The sequence below is a fragment of the Heteronotia binoei genome, chromosome 1 (genome assembly GCF_032191835.1).
Source record: "Heteronotia binoei isolate CCM8104 ecotype False Entrance Well chromosome 1, APGP_CSIRO_Hbin_v1, whole genome shotgun sequence".
Taxonomy (NCBI): domain Eukaryota; kingdom Metazoa; phylum Chordata; class Lepidosauria; order Squamata; family Gekkonidae; genus Heteronotia; species Heteronotia binoei.
Genome location: NC_083223.1, coordinates 107,149,608 through 107,169,138, shown reverse-complemented (window position 1 = coordinate 107,169,138; position 19,531 = coordinate 107,149,608). Strand labels below are relative to the sequence as shown.

At 46.6% G+C, this 19,531-nt stretch overlaps 1 protein-coding gene across 2 annotated transcripts in view; it reads left to right on the top strand.

Moving 5' to 3' along the window:
• The first annotated feature begins 11,289 nt into the window (after window positions 1–11,289).
• Window positions 11,290–19,531, top strand: part of CEP85L (centrosomal protein 85 like) — a 185,272-nt gene continuing 177,030 nt past the window's right edge. Inside the window, exon 1 of one of the 2 annotated variants that reach the window (XM_060238619.1) lies at window positions 11,290–11,743. In XM_060238619.1, the coding sequence (XP_060094602.1) occupies window positions 11,692–11,743 (52 nt within the window). In that variant the 5' untranslated portion in view covers window positions 11,290–11,691. Of the gene's footprint in view, window positions 11,744–19,139; window positions 19,274–19,531 lie in introns of those variants that run through there. The other variant, XM_060238626.1, reaches the window with a different exon arrangement.

The following is a 19,531-nucleotide window of genomic DNA, read 5'->3' as shown; positions in this document are numbered from 1 at the left end:
CGTCTCCAGACATTGTCAATGTGATTATGTCACTTCTGGCACATACTGGAAATGACATCACCACACTGCCAGGAACATAGCCTGGACCTCCCTCCTGCTCCTGTTAATCCCCTAGCCATCCAGCTGATCAGCAATGGAGTCAGGGTGGGGGTGGAAGATCTGCCTCCAACAAGGGGCTGGCAACCCTGCATGAGCACAGGATTTCCTAGGCTGCAATCACACACACACACACACATGAAATAATGCATCTTCAATCCACTTTCAGTGCACTTTCCACCTGGATTTTGCCAGTTCACACAGTAAAATTCAGTTGGAAAGTGGATTGAAAGTGCATTATTTAGCATGTGCAATCTCAGCCTTACAGTCAGGGCTGGCTCTGCCACTAGGCAAATAAGGCATTTGTCTAAGGCACTGGGGAGGGGGGATTGGAAGAGAAGAGTGAAGCCAGCCGGCCAGCCTTTTATCTCCTTTCCCGGGTGCTCTCCCTGCCCTACTTTGCCATGTGGTTGGCAGGATGCAGCACTGCAGAGAAAGGCGGGGTGGTGGGCCTGCCTAGGGTGCTGTGTGCCCTAGGGCAGGCCCTGCTTACAGTTTTAATTTGGTTTAGAATTACTCTAATAAGGTTGCCAACTCCAGGTTGCAAAATTCCTGGAGATTTGTGGATGCAGCCTGGGGAAGGCCGGGTTTGGGAAGGGGAGGAATCTCAGCAGGGGCGTAGCTAGGGCTTTGGGGGCCTGGGGCCCAAGATTTATGTGGGCCCCCCTATGTGTGTGCACGCCGCCACAAACAGGATATGATGTCACTTCCGGTGATGTCACTTCCGCAGGCTGGCCACCACTTGTGAGGGAGCCCTGCTGGAAACAGGAAGTGATGTAACTTCCCCAAAATGGCCACCACTTGTGGGGGGGGGAAACAGGAAGTGGTGTCACTTTGGGGGAGGCACCCCCCCCCCAAGATGGCACTGCTGGTGCGATCTAGGTCATGTGATTGATAACCTGATTACCCCACCACACCATGTGACAGGGAGAAATGCCACAAGCAGCCTGCTGGCCCAGCTGTTCCCCTTGTGCCCTGAACTTGTGGGACTTCTATATTAAGCAAGCTTACAAGAAAAACAAGGAAAACAAAAACTGGCATGCTGATGTGGTTTTCAACAAGCAAAGCTATAAGGAGGTCCCCATGTACGCATGTATGAAGCAGTTATGGAACCTTTACCTACATGTTTAATCAGAAACAATGCCTCTTGGCAGAGTTCCCAGTCACCCAATCCAGAGGAGACCCCTGAGACAAAGTAGAATATTTGCTCACAAGCCTCCGCAGCTTAGAGGGAACACTGCCCCAGAGAAAACTAGTTTACGCAGTAGCTCACGACTTTAATCCCAGTAGTTGCTCACAAAGTGGAATTTTTGCTCACAAGCCTCCACAGTTTAGAGGGAGTTGTCTCCAGGTCCCACCTGGAGGCTGGCACCCCTAGGGCCGGCCCCCCCACCCTCCAGCGTCTTTTTTGTCTTCCCAACTTACCATCCGCTGGGCCCGTAGCTGTGCAGCAGCACCGAGTAGCCAAACAAGGTGCCCTCTGGCCCTTGGAAGACCAGGGCGCTGGGCGCGTCCAGGTTGTAGGGCTGAGCCGCCCGGAGGCAGCAGCAGCAGCAGAAACCCAGGGCCAGGAGCAGCTGAGTCCCTGAGAAGAAGAAGCCGCCTTCCTTCAGCTCCTTCCCCACCGCCCTCATCCCTTCACAAAGCGGCCCGTCCCCAGACTTTCGTTTCCCCCCTTGGAAAACCCGTCAGGCGCGCGGGCAAGGGGACCCCCGGGCAGGGCAGGGCCGAGGTGGCGCCGACGGGGGGGGGGGGAAGGATTTGCCCGCCTTTTTGCGCCCTCATGGCAGAGGCGGGAGCCGGGGGAGAGAGAAGGCGATACACAAGCACCCCCCCCCTTAGGGCCCGGCTCCCCGACCGACGACCAGGCGGCCTCTCCGGCTTCCCCCCAACGATGCGCTCTGAGGAGGGCGAGGGGAGGGAGGGAAGTTTGGCGGGCCGGGCAGGAGACAGCGAGCGAGAGATAGGGCGGGGAATGGCCGTGGGAAACGGCTGCCTGGGACACCCCCTCCCCGTCCTCCGTCCCAGCTTCCACTTTTTTACCCATCTATGGCGGTTTTCCTTGCAGTTGTAGGGGTGGGTGCCAAGCCTCCTGGGGATCTCCCGGGATTACAGCTCATCTCCAGAGTAAGGAATCCAGTAGCACCTTTTAAACTAACGCATTTAGTTGTAGGCATAAGCCGAAACAAGTCTCCAGTGCATCTCACGATGTGTTTCTCGAAAGCTTATGCAGCGCAGCAACACGGCCATTGTTCGGGGACCCCCCTTGGCAATGCAGGGGCCCCCCAGGCCCCCCAGACCTGGGGCGACCCGCCCCCCCTCCCTACGCTACTGAATCTCAGCATGGTGTAATGCCATAGAGTCCACCTTGCAAAGCAACCATTTTCTCCAAGGCAAATTATCTCTCATCCAGAGAGGAGTTGTAATTACGGGAGATCTCCAGGCCCCCACCTGGAAGTTGGCAACCCTACTCACATTATTCTTTTTAATACCTGCCCTCCTGTTTAGATAGAAATTCCAGCTTTCAGGGCCTTAAGCAGCATAATTCTGACTCCAATGTCCCATTGTGCTTAACATTTCCTATCAAAATGCACATTTTTTTCTGTGGGAGAGATGCTAACTAACGAACTAGCTAACTACACACATGCGCGTGCACACGCATACTAGAATGGTTCAAGGTATTCAACTACAATCAAAACATGATGTAGCAGCTTTGCAAAATGAATTAACCTCCAAGGCTTGAGATATCAACTATACACCTTCTCCAAATATGATTTTGCAACAGGAAATGTTATCAGTTTCTGGTTGCTTATACTTTCGTTTGAACCATAAATACATCATAATCTCTTCCTGATGCTAATTTATTTTGCAACAGTGGCCACAACTGTGATAAATAATGTCAAAGAAAACACTGCATGGGGAGGAACGGTGGCTCAGTGGTAAAGCACCTGCTTGGTAAGCAGAAGGTTCCAGGTTCAATCCCCGGCATCTCCAACTAGAAAGGGTCCAGGCAAGTAGGCGTGAAAAACCTCAGTTTGAGACCCTGGAGAGCCGCTGCCCGTCTGAGTAGACAATACTGACTTTGATGGACCGAGGGTCTGATTCAGTACAAGACAGCTTCATATGTTCATATATGTTGGCCCATTAGGAAAAAAATCCAAAAGCAGTATTACCACATGAGCTGCCTTTCATTTGTATTGATATGTGTGGACTCTCTAAATTGGGCTTGGGACAATCACTCAGAACCAGTTTGTGGGGGATTAAGCTCAGTGCGTTGAGGGAAACCTCTTCCTGCTTCCACAGCCTGGCTAACTTGGAAAACTGACACAATTCACCAACTAAGTGGGGACAGAACTAGCTCTAAATGCTGTTACTAGTAAACATGAAACAACCAGATCTTTTCCAAAGGAAGGTTTAGAGTTTATTTAGTTTAATACTGGGGAACAGGAATTTAAAAGGTACTTGAGCATAAGAACAATTTAATTGTATTCAGGGGGATATGCATACAAAGAGTTCCATGTGAGGACAGAAATTAAAAGAGAACTAAAGCTTTGGCTGAGTGGGAATTCTGCACTAGGGAATAGCCACAAGGAGAAGCCTCCCCCCTCAAATTTAAAGAACGGGAAAGAAGAGAATGACATGATGCTTGGGTGTTTTGCCTCACTTTCATTGTGCGCATCCCTTGGCTTTTCTTTTTCATTCTGCATTGTTGTTCTTCCCTTCAGCACTCAGTTTGCATTCCATTCACTGTTTCCCAGGTTTTCTGAGAGTGCTTTTGTGCCATTTTGTCCCTTGCTTCACTTCCAAGCTGAAGGTAATTCAAAAGCATGTAGATTCCCTCGGATTTTCCCCGTCCTTCCCCCACCCCTTGAAGATCACTCCACTGTCCGCATTGAGGTTGTTCTGGTAACTCTGCACCTTCTGCCATCCTCCCCCCTTCATCCTGTGTACAAGCTCCCTTGTTTCAAATTTTTAGTTTTGATAAGCAGCATGAGCCTAGTGATGAGACTGTTGTTAGTCTCAGATTGCTGAATAAAGAAAATTAAAATGATTGGGGGGGTTGAGTTTAAAAGGAGCTGTGCGAGGTTTAGTTCCCTGCTAGTACTGACTTGAAAGGGGGATTGAAGTGGACACAAACAGCAGCATTCTCAGTGCAAAAAAAAAGATGATTTCAGTGCTGCATGCAAACAAAGGGGGGAAGGGTGGAGTCCTCTGCAGAATAAAATTGATATGAGATGTAAAGAGAGAGAGAGACACTGATATGGGAAGCCTGAAGCTTTGAAAAATACCTACTTCCCAATTTTTCTAGTCTTGAGCCATCTCTCCCTCCATCCTTGCACCTCCCATGAAGCTATGGTTCTTCCAGGTATCTCTGCTTCTTTCCCCTCTTCCTCCCTTCCTCCCCCCTCTCTATTGCCTCCCAGTCTGCCAAGCATCTTTCCCCTGTGCTTTCCCAAGCCAAGAAGTCAAAGCTAGAGGGAAGAGAAATGCAAGGAAGAAAGTGGGGTCAACTCACCTCAGCCAGCCCCCCTCCCCAGTCAGCCTAGCCTGCTGCCTGTCAGAACTTGTAACTATTGCTGATGCTTCACTGCCTTGTAACCAGCACTTGTATTGTGATCTCAGTATTGCTCATGTATGGATTGTAACTGAACCAAACTGACTCCATGTTGTAACCTCCTAATAACCCCAAGTGCCTATGTAGCAATTAACCTTGCCCTACTGGTATCCAAAATATTTAGGGCTGTAGACTGAATTATGATGTGTCTCTGTACATTCTCACACTGGTGCCCTTTGAAGCCAAGCCGTGTGGCCTTCAGAGCGAGGAGGCAACCTCCCCGCTGATAGTGGATGGTGGGAAGACAGATGTGCTTGTAACGGTGTGAATTGTGGCTTTGTGATGTGTTTGCTTTAGTGTATAAAACTGCGCTGGTGCTGGCCCTCGCCATCACTGTTATCTCGTCTCTTCCAGTACTTAGTTCTCTCTAATAAAATCCTAGCTTTGTAACCAAGTATGGGATCCGTTTGAAGTTCTTAAGTTCTGACATTATAACAGTGATCCCATTGTCTTGTGGCTTATCTGAACTGGAAACCTGGTCCGATGGCGGCAAAAGTTCCAGACAGCGGAGAGCCCACCACCCCTACAGACGATCCGCCGCTCGACCCGAAGGTGACGGGGGTTAGGCGCAAAATTAAGGTCCCAGCGCCTTTCTCGGTCGACGCGTTCCCCGCCCCGCGACCCTGGAGCCCGCGGAAGTCCACGGCAGCGATCGACGCCGCGGAGCAACGGTACCGAAGCATGTTGGGCGAAGGAGGAACCGGAGACGACAACGAGGACCAAGGAGAAGGTCCGGGGGCGCGAAGTGGGGACGACCCGTTCCGGACCCTCCGCAACGACTTGTTCGACTGGGTGCGGGAAATTCACGACGACGTGCACAGGTCCCGCGTGTCGATGGCGGAGGACATGCAGCAGAATCTGGGCGCGATCTACGATCAACTCCGAACCCTGCAAACTGCGGTCCTGGGGATCCCGGCTTTAGGAGGAGGGCTGCCGCTGGGGCCGCCGCCCGCAGCGCCACCGGCCCCGCCAGTCCCAGCACCGCCGGTGGCGCCCGTCCCGGCCCAGCCGGCCCCGCCGCCACCAGCACCGCCTGCCCCGGCGCCACCGGCACCACCCGTTCCGGTGCAACCAGCGCCACCCGCCCCGATGCTGCCGGCCCCGCCGGGTCCGATGCCGCCGCCAGCGGTACCCCAGGCCCCGCTCCCAGGGGGACCCCCGGTGATCCCTGGCCCCGCTGCTCCGGGGGGGGGGGGGCGACGGCAGGGGCAGAGAGCTGAAGATTACATTCGACGGGAATGCAGAGGACGTGGAATATTTCACGATACAGTGCGACACGTTCTTCACCCACTGGGGTGCCGACTACCCGACAGAGGCCAGCCGAGTAAACCACATCGCGTCCCGACTGAGGGGCCCGGCCCGCAAGTGGTACGTGGGGCTCTACACGGGAAGGAAGCCCGAACTGGCAACAGTAGCGGGGTTCCTGCACGCAATGCTTCGCCAGTACGGCGACCCTCTTCGAGAAGAGAAAGCCATCGCTGCCCTCCAGCGCATAGAACAAGGCAACCGCACTACTCGCGAGTATGCCACTGAGTTCCTAGGATACTGTGCGGCGGCCCGGGGGTGGAACGAAGTCATGAAGTACACCGCGTTCCGCAATGGCTTGAATCCGAACATCCTCGACCGCTGCTACAGCCAAGGGAGGCCCGACACACTGGTCGGATGGATCCAACTGGCCGGGGAGGTGGAGACCAACCTCCAACATGTGGGGATGCGCCGGCAGCAGTTGGGGAAGAAGGGGGCCAAACACACCCCGACTAGAGCGGAAGGGAGGAAGACCCCAACGACCTCAACCCCCTCCGCCGCACGCAAATGCTTTAGATGTGGAGACCCGGATCATCTCGCCGCCAACTGCCCCGTTAAAGCAGGAGCCACACCACCCTCGGCGAAACCTGCCGCCTCGGGGCCGAAGAAGAAAAAGGGTAGCCGCTCGAAGGAGCCCAGTCGGGGCTCCGTCGCCACTTCCTTGGCGACTGACGAGGATTTTACCACCGATCTGACAGCCGTGGAGGAATCAACCGAAGAGTCGGATGACACCGAGTCGGCGGGAAACGACAGCGACCTGCTTTAATGGGTGCCGCAAAGCAGGTCCAAGAACAGCCGGCACTCCTCACGCCTCCTTCGGAAAGACCCTGGTGCTACGTCATTCCATCCCAGGGCCCTGCCGCCCCCTCCGACAACAGTGAGGGGTCAGAGTCACCATGAGGTCCAGGAGATTCTGGATTCCAAAGTAAAAAGGGGCCAGTTGTATTACTTGATCAGATGGAAACACTTCCCTCCGAGCTGTGACGAGTGGGTCAAGTCACAGGATGTATCCGCACCGCAACTGCTGAAAAAGTTTCACCTACTGTACCCGCACAAGCCCAAGTTGGCTCCCCGGAGGGGGGGCGCTTGGGGGGGCAGTATGTCAGAACTTGTAACTATTGCTGATGCTTCACTGCCTTGTAACCAGCACTTGTATTGTGATCTCAGTATTGCTCATGTATGGATTGTAACTGAACCAAACTGACTCCATGTTGTAACCTCCTAATAACCCCAAGTGCCTATGTAGCAATTAACCTTGCCCTACTGGTATCCAAAATATTTAGGGCTGTAGACTGAATTATGATGTGTCTCTGTACATTCTCACACTGGTGCCCTTTGAAGCCAAGCCGTGTGGCCTTCAGAGCGAGGAGGCAACCTCCCCGCTGATAGTGGATGGTGGGAAGACAGATGTGCTTGTAACGGTGTGAATTGTGGCATTGTGATGTGTTTGCTTTAGTGTATAAAACTGCGCTGGTGCTGGCCCTCGCCATCACTGTTATCTCGTCTCTTCCAGTACTTAGTTCTCTCTAATAAAATCCTAGCTTTGTAACCAAGTATGGGATCCGTTTGAAGTTCTTAAGTTGTGACACTGCCACTGACTCCAGTGGACCATCACCCCCCACACACACTTCCTGGGACTGCCCACCTTGCAGTGCTTGGGGAGATCTGCTTGGGCTCTTCTTCCCCCTTTCCCGCTTCAGGCTGGAGCCTCCAGGCAGATGAAGGAGCTCCACCTACTCCAGAGTCTGCCCTAGGCAACCAGAGAGTAGGTGAAGATGTTGGAGGTTCTGCCCTATGGTAAGAAGCTGAGGCCCTATGGATTTTTCTTTAGCCTCCAACGGGTACTGCTGACCTGTGTAGCCTTTTCTCAGTACTTCTTTCTCAAAGAGGTATGATGTAAATCCAATTCATTTTAAAGCGGACAGCCTAATTTCAAACATCAATTTTCACGGAAAAACTCTTTCCCAGTAATTCTTATGCCAATGTATTTGTCACATAGCATGGGACCAGGAAAGGCTGCCATCATTCTTGTAAGGGTCTGGATGGGAGTGCCCAGAGCTCCCAATCACCCCTGTATCTTCCTTTTTAGCAAAACCTTTTAACTGTAACTGAAGAGACATGAGGACCCAGGCAGTTTAACAACAAGAAGTTTAATATAAGTGCTCTAGAACAAGTGGGTAGTAAAACATTTAGTGCAACAGTGAAATAAGAAACAGTAAAGGTTGGTGTAAAGAAATAAAAAGGCCTAACGCAACTAACTGGATGTTCCCCTCTTCCAACTTCAAATCAACTCACCTTCTTTGGATGAGGGATCCCGCTTTGGCTGCAACCTGCCTCCAGCTCCACAGAGAGCCACATAATACCATATACAGCCTCTCCAGAAGAGAACAACTTCCCTTTCCAGCCAAGCCTATTTATGCTTTCCTCCCAGGTCCCACCCCCTCTGGGCTAGTTTTCCCTCCAAAATGTTGCTACCCAATCAGAGGGACAGAAGGAATCCTGGGAGATGCAGGCCCCTGTATCTACTCCTACACAGACTTCTGTCCTTGTCCTTTAGGCTGCACTAGGCCTCAGATAATGACAGTATTATTTGCCATGATGTCCAGGACTACCTTTCCTTCCACTCCAAACCTTTAGGTCTGCTTGACCACATTATTCCTGCCCTCCAGTTCTCACTTATTCTTACCTTACTGCTACCTTCACTGTATTTATTTAGATTTTATTTTAAACCCTTCCTTTATAATCAAAAACAATAAATATAACACAGTATTATACATAAAATCAAATGCCTTTCATAAGTCAGCCATTAAGAACACCCTGCTCACTCCTCAAGCTTAAAGTACTTATTCTGAAAGGGCAATACCCCCCCCCCCCCAAAAAAAGTCTTGCATTCAGAAGATGCTCTGGAATGGGTTGGTCATGCTTATGGGAAAGGGATTGCATTGCACACCACGGGCCTTTCCTTTGAAATAATATGTTCAAAATATCTTTGTCACATCTGCTATAAATCCTAAATGTTTTGTCCTTGAGAACATTTTAAGAAATTGTATTTTTCCAATCAAGTTGTCTGGACATGGTTAGTAAATATTCAACTCTACAGTGATGGCACTGCTTTTATTCTTACCTGGAAAGTTATTATCCAAATAGGGACAAACCATCATCATCGATTTGATGTCAGTGCAGCAGCACAAAGTGTTCCTTATGTTTAGTGAAATCCAGGGTGCAGTAAAGCATACGAAACTGTATAATTTCACATTTCTGGGTCAGGTGCCTTCCATTGGTCCTATTCCAGCTAAAATTGTCCAGGATTTAATGCGCTTGCTTCTATTTTTGTGTGTTTTGATTTTGAGGTTGTTTAAAGGAGATTGCAGCATTTATACATCCACAAACAAAAGCCACATGATACCATTTATTTATTAGGACCAACCAAAATGACACAGAATAGTGGGCAAGTTTTCAAATTCTCTAGAACACTTTATCAGGAAAGATTAGAGGTTGCCAATGTCTAGGTGTGGCCTGGAAATGCTGACTGTGTGTACTGGGAATATTGCAGGTAGTACACACTCTTGTTGGTGAGCTTCTGGTACCTATGGTGGTCATGTCTGAAAAGGACTCAGCTGCCCTTTAAGCATTCTGTGGAAGACTGTGAGGAGGCATGCAGATCTGAAATGGTATTGTTGCATTCCTGCCCTTCTGAGGCCACATTACAAACATGAGTCGAGTTAAAGATGTTGCACACAATCCACTAAGAATTTCTTCTGCATATGCTCTTGCATATTTCTGTTTTAACACATATTATGTGGGAAACAATTGTGCTCATTGTGTTTTTAAATGCCAGTAAACCAAATGTATTCCCATGTCATTTTATTTCAGTTTGGCCAGTCACAAGACAAACATTCATAATAACCATAATCTCAAAATAGGTGTTCAGGATTCATTTCATGCAATGTTTGTCAAAAGCTCATAAAAAGACAATACTGCAAAATAAGAGCTCAGTTCTACAGTGCAACTATAGCAACGGCAGTGTACTGCACATTTGACTAGAAAATCTGAAAGTATAAAAATTCAGCCATACAAATCTAAATGCCTTACAATGTGATTTATAGAATCCCCCCCCCAATGAACCTAATTGGGAAGAATACAAGATCCATGTATTTATATTCAGTTTATTTATTTAAAATGTTTTCTTCCTTATGGATTTCAAGGTAGCTTATAATATAGATAAAATATGTTTAAAAGAGTACATTTATACATTAAAACCAAACTTTAAAATCACGGCTTGGGACTGCTAGCAAATTCAATCAAATTTAGTCCTAAATAAAACCATCTTCAATGGCATCCTAGAAACTGAAAGTAAGGGGGTCAGACACACCTCCCTGGCGAGGTTGTTTCATAATAGTGGGGCTGAAGGGTTGCAAGGTCTCCCCTGGCCACAAGAAGGGGATGGGAGGGTAGGGTTGCCAGATCCAGGAGAGGAAACTCCTGGAGGTTTGGGGGTGGAGCTTAGGGAGGACAGGGACTTCAGAGTCCACCTTCCAAAGCATCCATTTTCACTAGGGTAACTGATCCTACTGGAGTCAAATGCTCCTGGTAGCTGGCCCCAACCAGCAGTCTAGCCACACTTGCAGCTTGTGGACACTCTTCAAAGGTAGCCCCAATTAAAGTGTGCTGCAGTAGTCCAGTCTTGATGTTATTATGACATGAATCAGTGTGGTTAGATCTGACTGAACCCAGCTGATGCACTAGTGAAGCTGGATAAAAGCACTACAAACCAGTGCAGCCACCTGGTTTTCTCAAATGACTGCTGTGTTAAGTAGTTATTTGGAATTGATACTCTACTACCCCAAGCTGCAAACCTGCCTTTTCAAGCACTGTATAACCCCATTCAAGACAGGAGAAATCTCAAGTCTTTGGCCAGAAAACCTCTGCCATGTCAGGATTAGGTTTCAGTTTGTTCAGCCCTTATCCAGCCAATTACTGACTCCAAGCCCTAATTCAGAACATCATCAAGATCCTCTCTGAATGGGTAATTTTTTTTAAAAAAAAGAAGTACGTGTTTTTCAGCCTCTTGCGTGTGAGTGGCTTGCAAGGTCTTTGCACGTGGCCAAAGCCACTTTTGCTGTGAGTCGCTTGCCTGTACTTGGCCAGACTGCACTCTCTTCCATGAAGCCCCTCCTTTCCTGCTCTCGTTTCTCCTGTTACCCTCCGGGGCTCAGTCGGGTTACGCGGCCACATCCTCTCCTGCCTGTAAACTCCCCCCCCCCCCCCTCCAGAGTAGCGGCAGCATCTGCTGAGCTCCCGCCTCTGTCTCCGCCCGGTGTGAAGTAGCAGCAGAGAGGAGGAGGAAGGAAGCTGCAGTGAGTGGGAAGCAGCAGTAACGGAATAAAGCGAGTCTTGTCCTTTCTGCTCTGCTGCTGCTGTCACGGCGAGGAACGGGCCGCCAATACTATGGCCTCAGCTCCCCTCAGGCCAGAGGCGGGCTGCAGCGCGGCAAAACCAGCAGCGGCAGGAGGAGCACACGCGCGGCAGTGAGCGGCCTCCCTCCCGTCTCCATCCGCCAGCCCCCTCTCTGGGCCAGGCCCCGTCCCTCAGCATCTGCGGCGCGCGTGTGGGCAACCGGGTGGCCGCTCCGTCTCGGCACCCCGCTTTTTGCCCGCGGCGGCGGCACCACCACCATGTGGGGGAGGCTCTTCTCCGAGCTCGGGCAAGGCAGAGACCTCACAGCGGGTAAGGAAAGGCCGGCAGGGAGGCGATGTGGGGTCCAGCCCCTTACGCGCGTGTGTGAGAGAGAGGGGAGGGGGAGGGCATGCCTTTGGGCAAGCTCGATGCCCTTCTGTTCGCTTGGAACGTCTGAATGATGTGACCTGGAAGACTCCTGTACATCCCGCCCCTCCCTTCAGTTTCCTGCTTAAATCTTCTGACTCAACTTTGACACTCCCGTGTTTTGGCTCTTTAAATGCTTGGTCTGCGAAGGGCTCCCCTCTCTCAGAACAGGGTGAATGGTCGTTAACGCACGTCGCCATCTGGTTTAGAGATTTGGAGGCGGGCGGGTGGAAGTGAGAGTTTGCTGGGCGTGAGTCTTAGGAAGAAGGTCACTGCAACAAATCCGCACGGTCGCTGGTGCAGATTGCAGCCAGCCTGGCCTGGCTTGGATGGCAAGGGGGGCGGGGGCATGGCGCTTTAGAGAGCCATTTAAGCTTTAAGTAAAGGCAATGCAATTAGCTGCCGGCTATATTTAGGGCGGCTTTCTAATCGCTATTAAATCTAGAAGTCGTCATAACCACGATTTTTTTAAAAAAATCAGCCCTTGGTCTTTTAAAAAATACTCCCACCTAGCTTGTTTCTTTCTTTTGAAGTTCAACTAACGAATTTGAGGTTAGGTTTTCTTTCTATCCGTTTTTGCACAAAGTATTTAATAATTAAAAAACCTCGGCGAGACTGATCATGGAGCCCCGTTTCCTTGCTGGGAATGCGTGAGCTTTGCTTCCGGGAAGCAGCGATAAATCATATTTAGGACGTGGTTTTTGAAGAGACGTTTTCCACGCTTCGTAGCGTTAAAAACATGCATTTCCGTTGTGACTTCAGTGTGATGATGAAGTAAAAAAGCAGTAGGAAGTTCCTTTGCCACATCATGTTCTCACTTGATTAATTAAATAATGCAGTTACTTCTCTAATTAAACTTCCCCAAGCCAGGAAAATGCTGGAGATTCTTGCACCCAGGGTCAGGACTGGGCTTTAGCCACCAAGCTCCAAACTTTATTTCTTGCAGTGTCCGAGTACAAGCCGTACTTGGCTGCATAGCATTTTGGAATAAATTATCATTCTTTGGCTACACTCTGAATTATTGTGCTGTACTTCTCAGGAGTGGGATATATAGTATTAAATCGTCAGATGTTCCAGGGAGTTAACTATTTATGGGCCATGCAGATGTCAGTGTACTGTGCTGCATTCATTAGGTACTTTTGTAATTAATGACCAAAACAGGTTGTTTAAATAACATTGGCTTTTCCTTTAGTTACTCCACAGTCCCAAGTGAAAAACGTTTCATTAAAAAAATGTGTTAGTTTGGGTGACTGTCACCAATACCAGAAACAAGTTATAGAATTTATAAGAACATAAGGGAAGCCATGTTGGATCAGGCCAATGGCCCATCCAGTCCAACACACTGTGTCACACAGTGGCAAAAAAAAATATCTATCTATCTATCTATCTATCTATCTATCTATCTATCTATCTATCTATCTATCTATCTATCTATCTATCTATCTATCTATCTATCTATCTATCTATCTATCTATCTATCCACACACACACACACTGTGGCTAATAGCCACTGATGGACCTCTGCTCCATATTTTTATCTAAACCCCTCTTGAAGGTGGCTATGGTTGTGGCCGCCACCACCTCCTGTGGCAGTGAATTCTACATGTTAATCACCCTTTGGGTGAAGAAGTACTTCCTTTTATCCGTTTTAACCTGTCTGCTCAGTTTCAAAATAATTATGCATAATTCCCCCAAATAATTTTGTTTTAATTGATATATGTAAAGGAAGGCAAAGGTAGCTGTTTTCTGTGTCAGTGTTTCTTTCTAGTACAAGTGGTATACCTCCCCATAAAGCTGCTGATTTGCTATAATTTGAAACAGTCTATACACAGTTGCTTTTTATAATTACCTATTACTTTCCAAGCACAGCACACAAAATTTGCTGAATATGTTTAACTTTTAAAAGATTGTCTACTTTATCCTTATGTTTTGGGAGCTTTCTTGGTGAAGGGGGAAACATTTTGTATTTCACAAAGGTGGAACACAAGTAAGTTGGAAACACTACAACAGTTCAGTTATATAGACACAAATATGATGGTAGTAACTAAGATCTTGCAGTGGATTAACTAGTATAGCATATGAACCATTCAAGTAATTTGGTTGAGCAATTGTAAGTGCATCTACTGAATCCTACTCTGCTCTGTTCAATGGGGTTTTCTTTCAGGAAAGCGTTCTGCCTATATAGTGCCATTCTAAGAATTATACACTTCCCAATCCATTGAAGTAAATGAAGGATGGCAGTAGCTTGCTAACAGAGGCTTTTTGTGTTGTAGAGCCAAGGAGCAGCCTGTTAAGACTCTATTAAAGGAGCAGGACATATTTTTCTCAGACAGTTTAGCTACCCAAACTGTAAGGCAGGACCAGAGGTTGAGGAATTACTACCCCTACTCCTCTGGGCCAAGTAAGCAGCGGCCATTGCCCTGTCTGAGATGAGTGCAAGACAGGTGCCTGAGGCCCATGTGAGGCAGGTACAAGTGGTGAAAAGAGCCTGCTCTTCTTCTCCCCATTGAGGGTGCTGGGCTGTAGTCAGTCAGAGGCCCCAAGTGCAGAGCCCAAGGAAGCTGTCCTGTTGCCCATTTGCTTACACTGCTCCTCCTGTAAAAGTAGGTACTATGCTTCTAAGCAATTAAAAACAATGAAATTGCTTTTATCCTTCATGCAGTATTTGTGAGAGAGGGTGTGGGAAAAATCTAAAAATTATGTACAACATTTATTCTCATCTGTACAAGACAATATGTAGCAGAAGAACATATTAAGTGATTAAAAGTCTTTCTAGTTCAGGAGTTTCAGGGCAATCAGTAGTTATGTCCAATATATTGAGGCTTAATTTAACTGAAAAAAGGAGTAGAGAGGATTGTGTGAAATGCACAGATGTTATAAAGAAATGACAGTGCCTCCCAGCATGTTCTGCTGTTACATCAATGTTGTTTGTGTACCTAGTTTACGTAGATAATGCTGGAATGAAGGATAAAACCAATTTGTTAAAAAGAATGTTGCCAGGGGATAATAGTGACCTGCTGATAAGCAGAATGTTGTCTCTCTTGTCAAGACTGAAAATCTTTTTGTGCTATGATCCTTTTGCTGTATGTTTACTTAAAATCTATATCACCAACTTGAAGCAACAATTATGCCTGCTGAGTGTGAGAATACTGGGGCAATTGAATGTACTGTTATTGACCAATTGGTGATGCATTGTGATTGGTTGAACAGCATATAGCTCAGATCAGTTTAGCTATGAAGGCACACTGATATATCCTGAAGTTTACTTTTATATCCATGGAGAATATTTCACTCTGATGGTTAATAACCTCTTGCTTTATAATGTAATTTTTAGAGAGCCCTATATTTGTTCAGTGTTCTCACCACAATGTTAATTCTTAAATATTTATATCAATTCCAAATAACTATTCTGTGGGGAATGGTGATTAATTCATAAATGTCCATTTAAGAAACTGAACATTTTAATTCTGACTTTCTCATAATTTATGTCCCATTGTTTGGGTTTGTTTTACTGAAGCAATGAGACCTAGTCCTGTGTGAATAATCGTTTAAATGAAAGAACACCCATGGGTTATTCCATACAGTAGGTTTTTAGTGCAGCGGTTGAATAATTGTCACATATGGGAGTGTTCATGTATCACCTGTGGTTCTTTTGTCTGCAATTTCTAGAGGGGAGATGTAAAAGCTGGGCATTAGCCTATAAATGGCATGAAGAACCATTATGGTGCAGTGGTTAGAGTATTAGATATGGACTAAGACTGGGAAAATGTAGGTTCAGATCTCCACTCTGCCCTGAAGTTCAGCTGGTGGTCTTGGGTCAGTCCCTGTTTCTCACCCTCATTTTCCTGTTACAGCAATTGCAAGAATAATATAAGGAAGGGTTTAGGTGAATGATGGACAGTTGTGTGTCATACTAGTCTTTTGTTCCTGCATTTTATTTTGCTTTATACCGATGTGAGCTGAGACCACTTCTAGACATTATTTTATGAGAGAGGGGGCTGCAGATTAAATCATGCATATCCATGGCATGCAATTAACCACTTTTATATAAATTCTGTTAATCTAGCACAGGGGTGGCCAACGGTAGCTCTCCAGATGTTTTTTTGCCTGCGACTCCCATCAGCCCCAGCCATTGGCCATGCTGGCTGGGGCTGATGGAAGTTGTAGGCAAAAAAAACCTTCTTGAGAGCTACCATTGGCCATCCCTGAAATTCCTATTGGAGATGCTAGAAAAAAAGAGGGAATATGTGATTTGACAGTGTCTACAGAAATTAGTATGTTTCTTATGCATTGGTACTTCATAGTGTGTTTAGTGTATTGTGCACTTTGAATATTTTAAGTTATGTTTATGTAATGTATGACATTGAACAAAGGATGTGAAAATTGAAACACAAACCTGGAAGATTCCAATTTATGGTCAGTTAACATGGGATGTTCATTGTGCTGCATTTTTAAAAAACCTTTTGTCTTTGGGGGAAAGGCATAATTCATATCATGAAAAGGCATTAATATTTATTTATTGTGATAAATTTATTTATACTCTGCTCTCCCCAATGGAAACCAATAGGGATTTACAACATTATTCTTCCCTCCCCCATTTTATCCTTGCTACATCAACCCTGTGAAGTGAGACTGAGAAACAGACAGACTGTAATAGTCCAGTGAGTTTGCATGGCACAATGGGGATTTGAACCTGGGTGCCATGGGTCTGATAATCTACCATATGGCTCACTGATGCTTTGCTTATTCATTTATATGTCATGCTTCTCAATTGGGACCTTTCCATTTTATTTTTGTAACAACCCTGTGAGGTGGTAGATTAGGCTGAATGTGCATGACTGGCCCAGTGTCACCTAGCAAGCTTCTATAGTGGAATGGGGATTCCTCCCTCCCCCTGCCATCCTACTTGAGCACTCTAACCACTAAACCACACTGGATTTTAAAACATGCAAATGTAGAAAAATAATGAGTTCAGACTTTTTATTACTTATCTTTGATTGGTGGCCTTTTTGCCATTTTTTTCAAACTTCACTTTAGTGCTTTGGGAAATTGAGATTTTTTTAAAAAAACAGCTAGAGTTGGGACTCTCTATAAACCTAGTAAGCATTTGATCAGCATGAATGTTCTGTAGGAGCTTTTAAACTGCAATTTATGTCCTCAGAGGCGGAGGACATCTTGGGTGTTTCCCACCATCCAATCAGGGAGGCAGGACTTTAAAAACTTCCTCTTCCTGTATGGTGTGGATACTCCCCTTTCTCAGTTCTTTTCCTGCCTCAACAGGGAGAGCAGTGCTTAGGATAGGCTGCTATCTCTTTTTTAGCTGATTAAATATCCTTTCCCGCTTCCATTTTTCACTCTCTCACCCTGAAATGACCTCCACAAGTCCACAGGTTCCCAACTTAGCATTTACATACAGTTGTCATGGCCTTAATGAAGCCACCCTTTGAACCTTTACACTCAGTTGCTATGAAGTGGCTGCGAATGAAGACCATCTTCTTGGTCGCAGTGACATCCGCAAGAAGAGTATTGGAAATAGGAGCTTTTTCTGCTAAGCGAGAGCTTTGTATTTTTCATAAGGACAAGTGATTTTGCGTACAGATCCCACATTTGTACCAAAGGTGACATCAAGGTTCCATAGGGCTCAGGAGGTGTTCCTCCTGCCCTGATCCTAAGCACCCCAAGGAGCAGGCATTGCGTACTCTGGACATGAGGAGAGCTCTTAAGATCTATTTGCACCAAACAGCGTCTATTCGAAAGGCAGAAGCAATGTTTATAAACATCACCAATCCTAACCTAGGCTTGCGCATGTCCAAGTCTGCCATCAATTACACCATTCACCAGTGCATTGCAGAAGTGTACAAGTCTCTTAATATTCCAGTCCCTAAAGGCATAGTAGCTCATTCCGTCAGGAGTGCAGCCACTAACGCGGCCTTCGACAAGAACGCATCAGTAGAGGAGGTGTGCAGGGCGGCCACCTGGTCCTCAATCTCAGCCTTTGTATGACATTACAAGTTGAACGTGTTCGATTCAGCATATGCTGCCTTTGGCCGGAAGGTGCTGCAACACGTCCTAGCAAACTAGGGCGACTCCCACCCTTACTAACCTACTGCTATGGGAGCTCCCAAGATGTCCTCCGCCTCTGAGGGAGAACGACCCTTGGCACTTACCGTGAGGGGTCCTTCTCCTCAGAGGAAAGGAGAACATCTTGCCCTCCCTTCTGTCGCCCTATGTTCTACTACCTACCACTATTCTGTGCACTATCCTTCAGCTTGTTTTTAAACTGCTGTTTTTCACCGTAGTTAACGGTTACTTGTTACAGTTTTTTGCTGCTCATTTTGTTTTATTTTGGAGTTTCATTACTAGTTATATTTAGAGTTTTGTGGGAACAGCTTCTTGGAGTTTCCTGAAATGAGAAAGGGGAGTTTCCACACCATACAGGAAGAAGTTTTTAAAGTCCTGCCTCCCTGATTGGATGGTGGGAAACACCCAAGATGTCCTCCTTTCCTCTGAGAAGGACCCCTCATGGTAAATGCCAAGGGTTGTTCTCATCATGTGGTTCCTCAGTTCATATGGTAGAAGAGCACTCCTTCATTACACAGACAGTGTGAATTGTGGGCACACCACATAGATGCCCATATATGAAGTGGACTAGTCAATGTAATTTCTCCCATTTAACAATAAGGAAGACATTGCATCTACAAGCAGATCCTTGAGAGTTTGAGGCCATAAAGTCTTCATGTACGGAGTGCCCATATAATGTACATGGAGGAGGCCCACTGAGAATATGCTGCAAAGCTCTGAATTCTTATAGTACCCATGTGCTTCAGTTAGCAGGAAAGCATTTCTAGCAGGTCTATACTGTGTAAAATATAGTTTCAATTTGTAAACCTTTTGGGAAAAGGGAATTTGGCTAATTAATAATTTAACCATGTTTAGATCCTTGATCCATAAGCTGATCATAAGGCATTCGTTAGTAATATTATCATAACCTTAATTATCCCATAGGAAAACTTACCTGACTTTATGGGCTTGGTAATGGTTGTCATCATCTGCAGCTTTTTTTGTTGTAGTTGCCAAACCTGAGCCACAGGTAGCATGTAACCAGAGTGAATAGCCTCAGAGGCAATGTCATAATTTAAAATGTAACAGATTTAGTGAGCTCATCGTAACCTATTATGAGCTTTGTGGCCCTAATTGGATGGCTATGTGAAAACATAAAATAGCTGCTCAATTTTACCCTATAGATAACTGGCTAGCTAAGATAATTTATACCCTACTTTTGTTTGGGCTGGGGGTGAGATGGGTTGAGGGAGGAACAAGTCATTTTGAACTTTTCTGAATCAAAATAAAAATCAGAGCACTGCAGATGAGAATGCACTGGGAGTGTTTGCCTGTAAGAATGCTGCTATGCTCTTACAAGAAGGTGGATTAATGGTGAGTTAATAGCACTTTTGTGTAGTGGCACTGGCATGTGTGCCCTTCGAATTCTTAGAATGAGATTGCCTGATGCAGTCTAATTGTTACTGGGATATCTTTGGTTATGCACTATAATCTTGTAGACTTCTCACTAGTCTGTGTCTCTGCTGCAGGAGTCTCAGGATTTATAGCATATCTGTTTTGTCATCTTATTTTATATTTGGTTTGACTTTTAAATTTTATATTCTGTTTTATCCTGTGGTATTTGTACTGTCA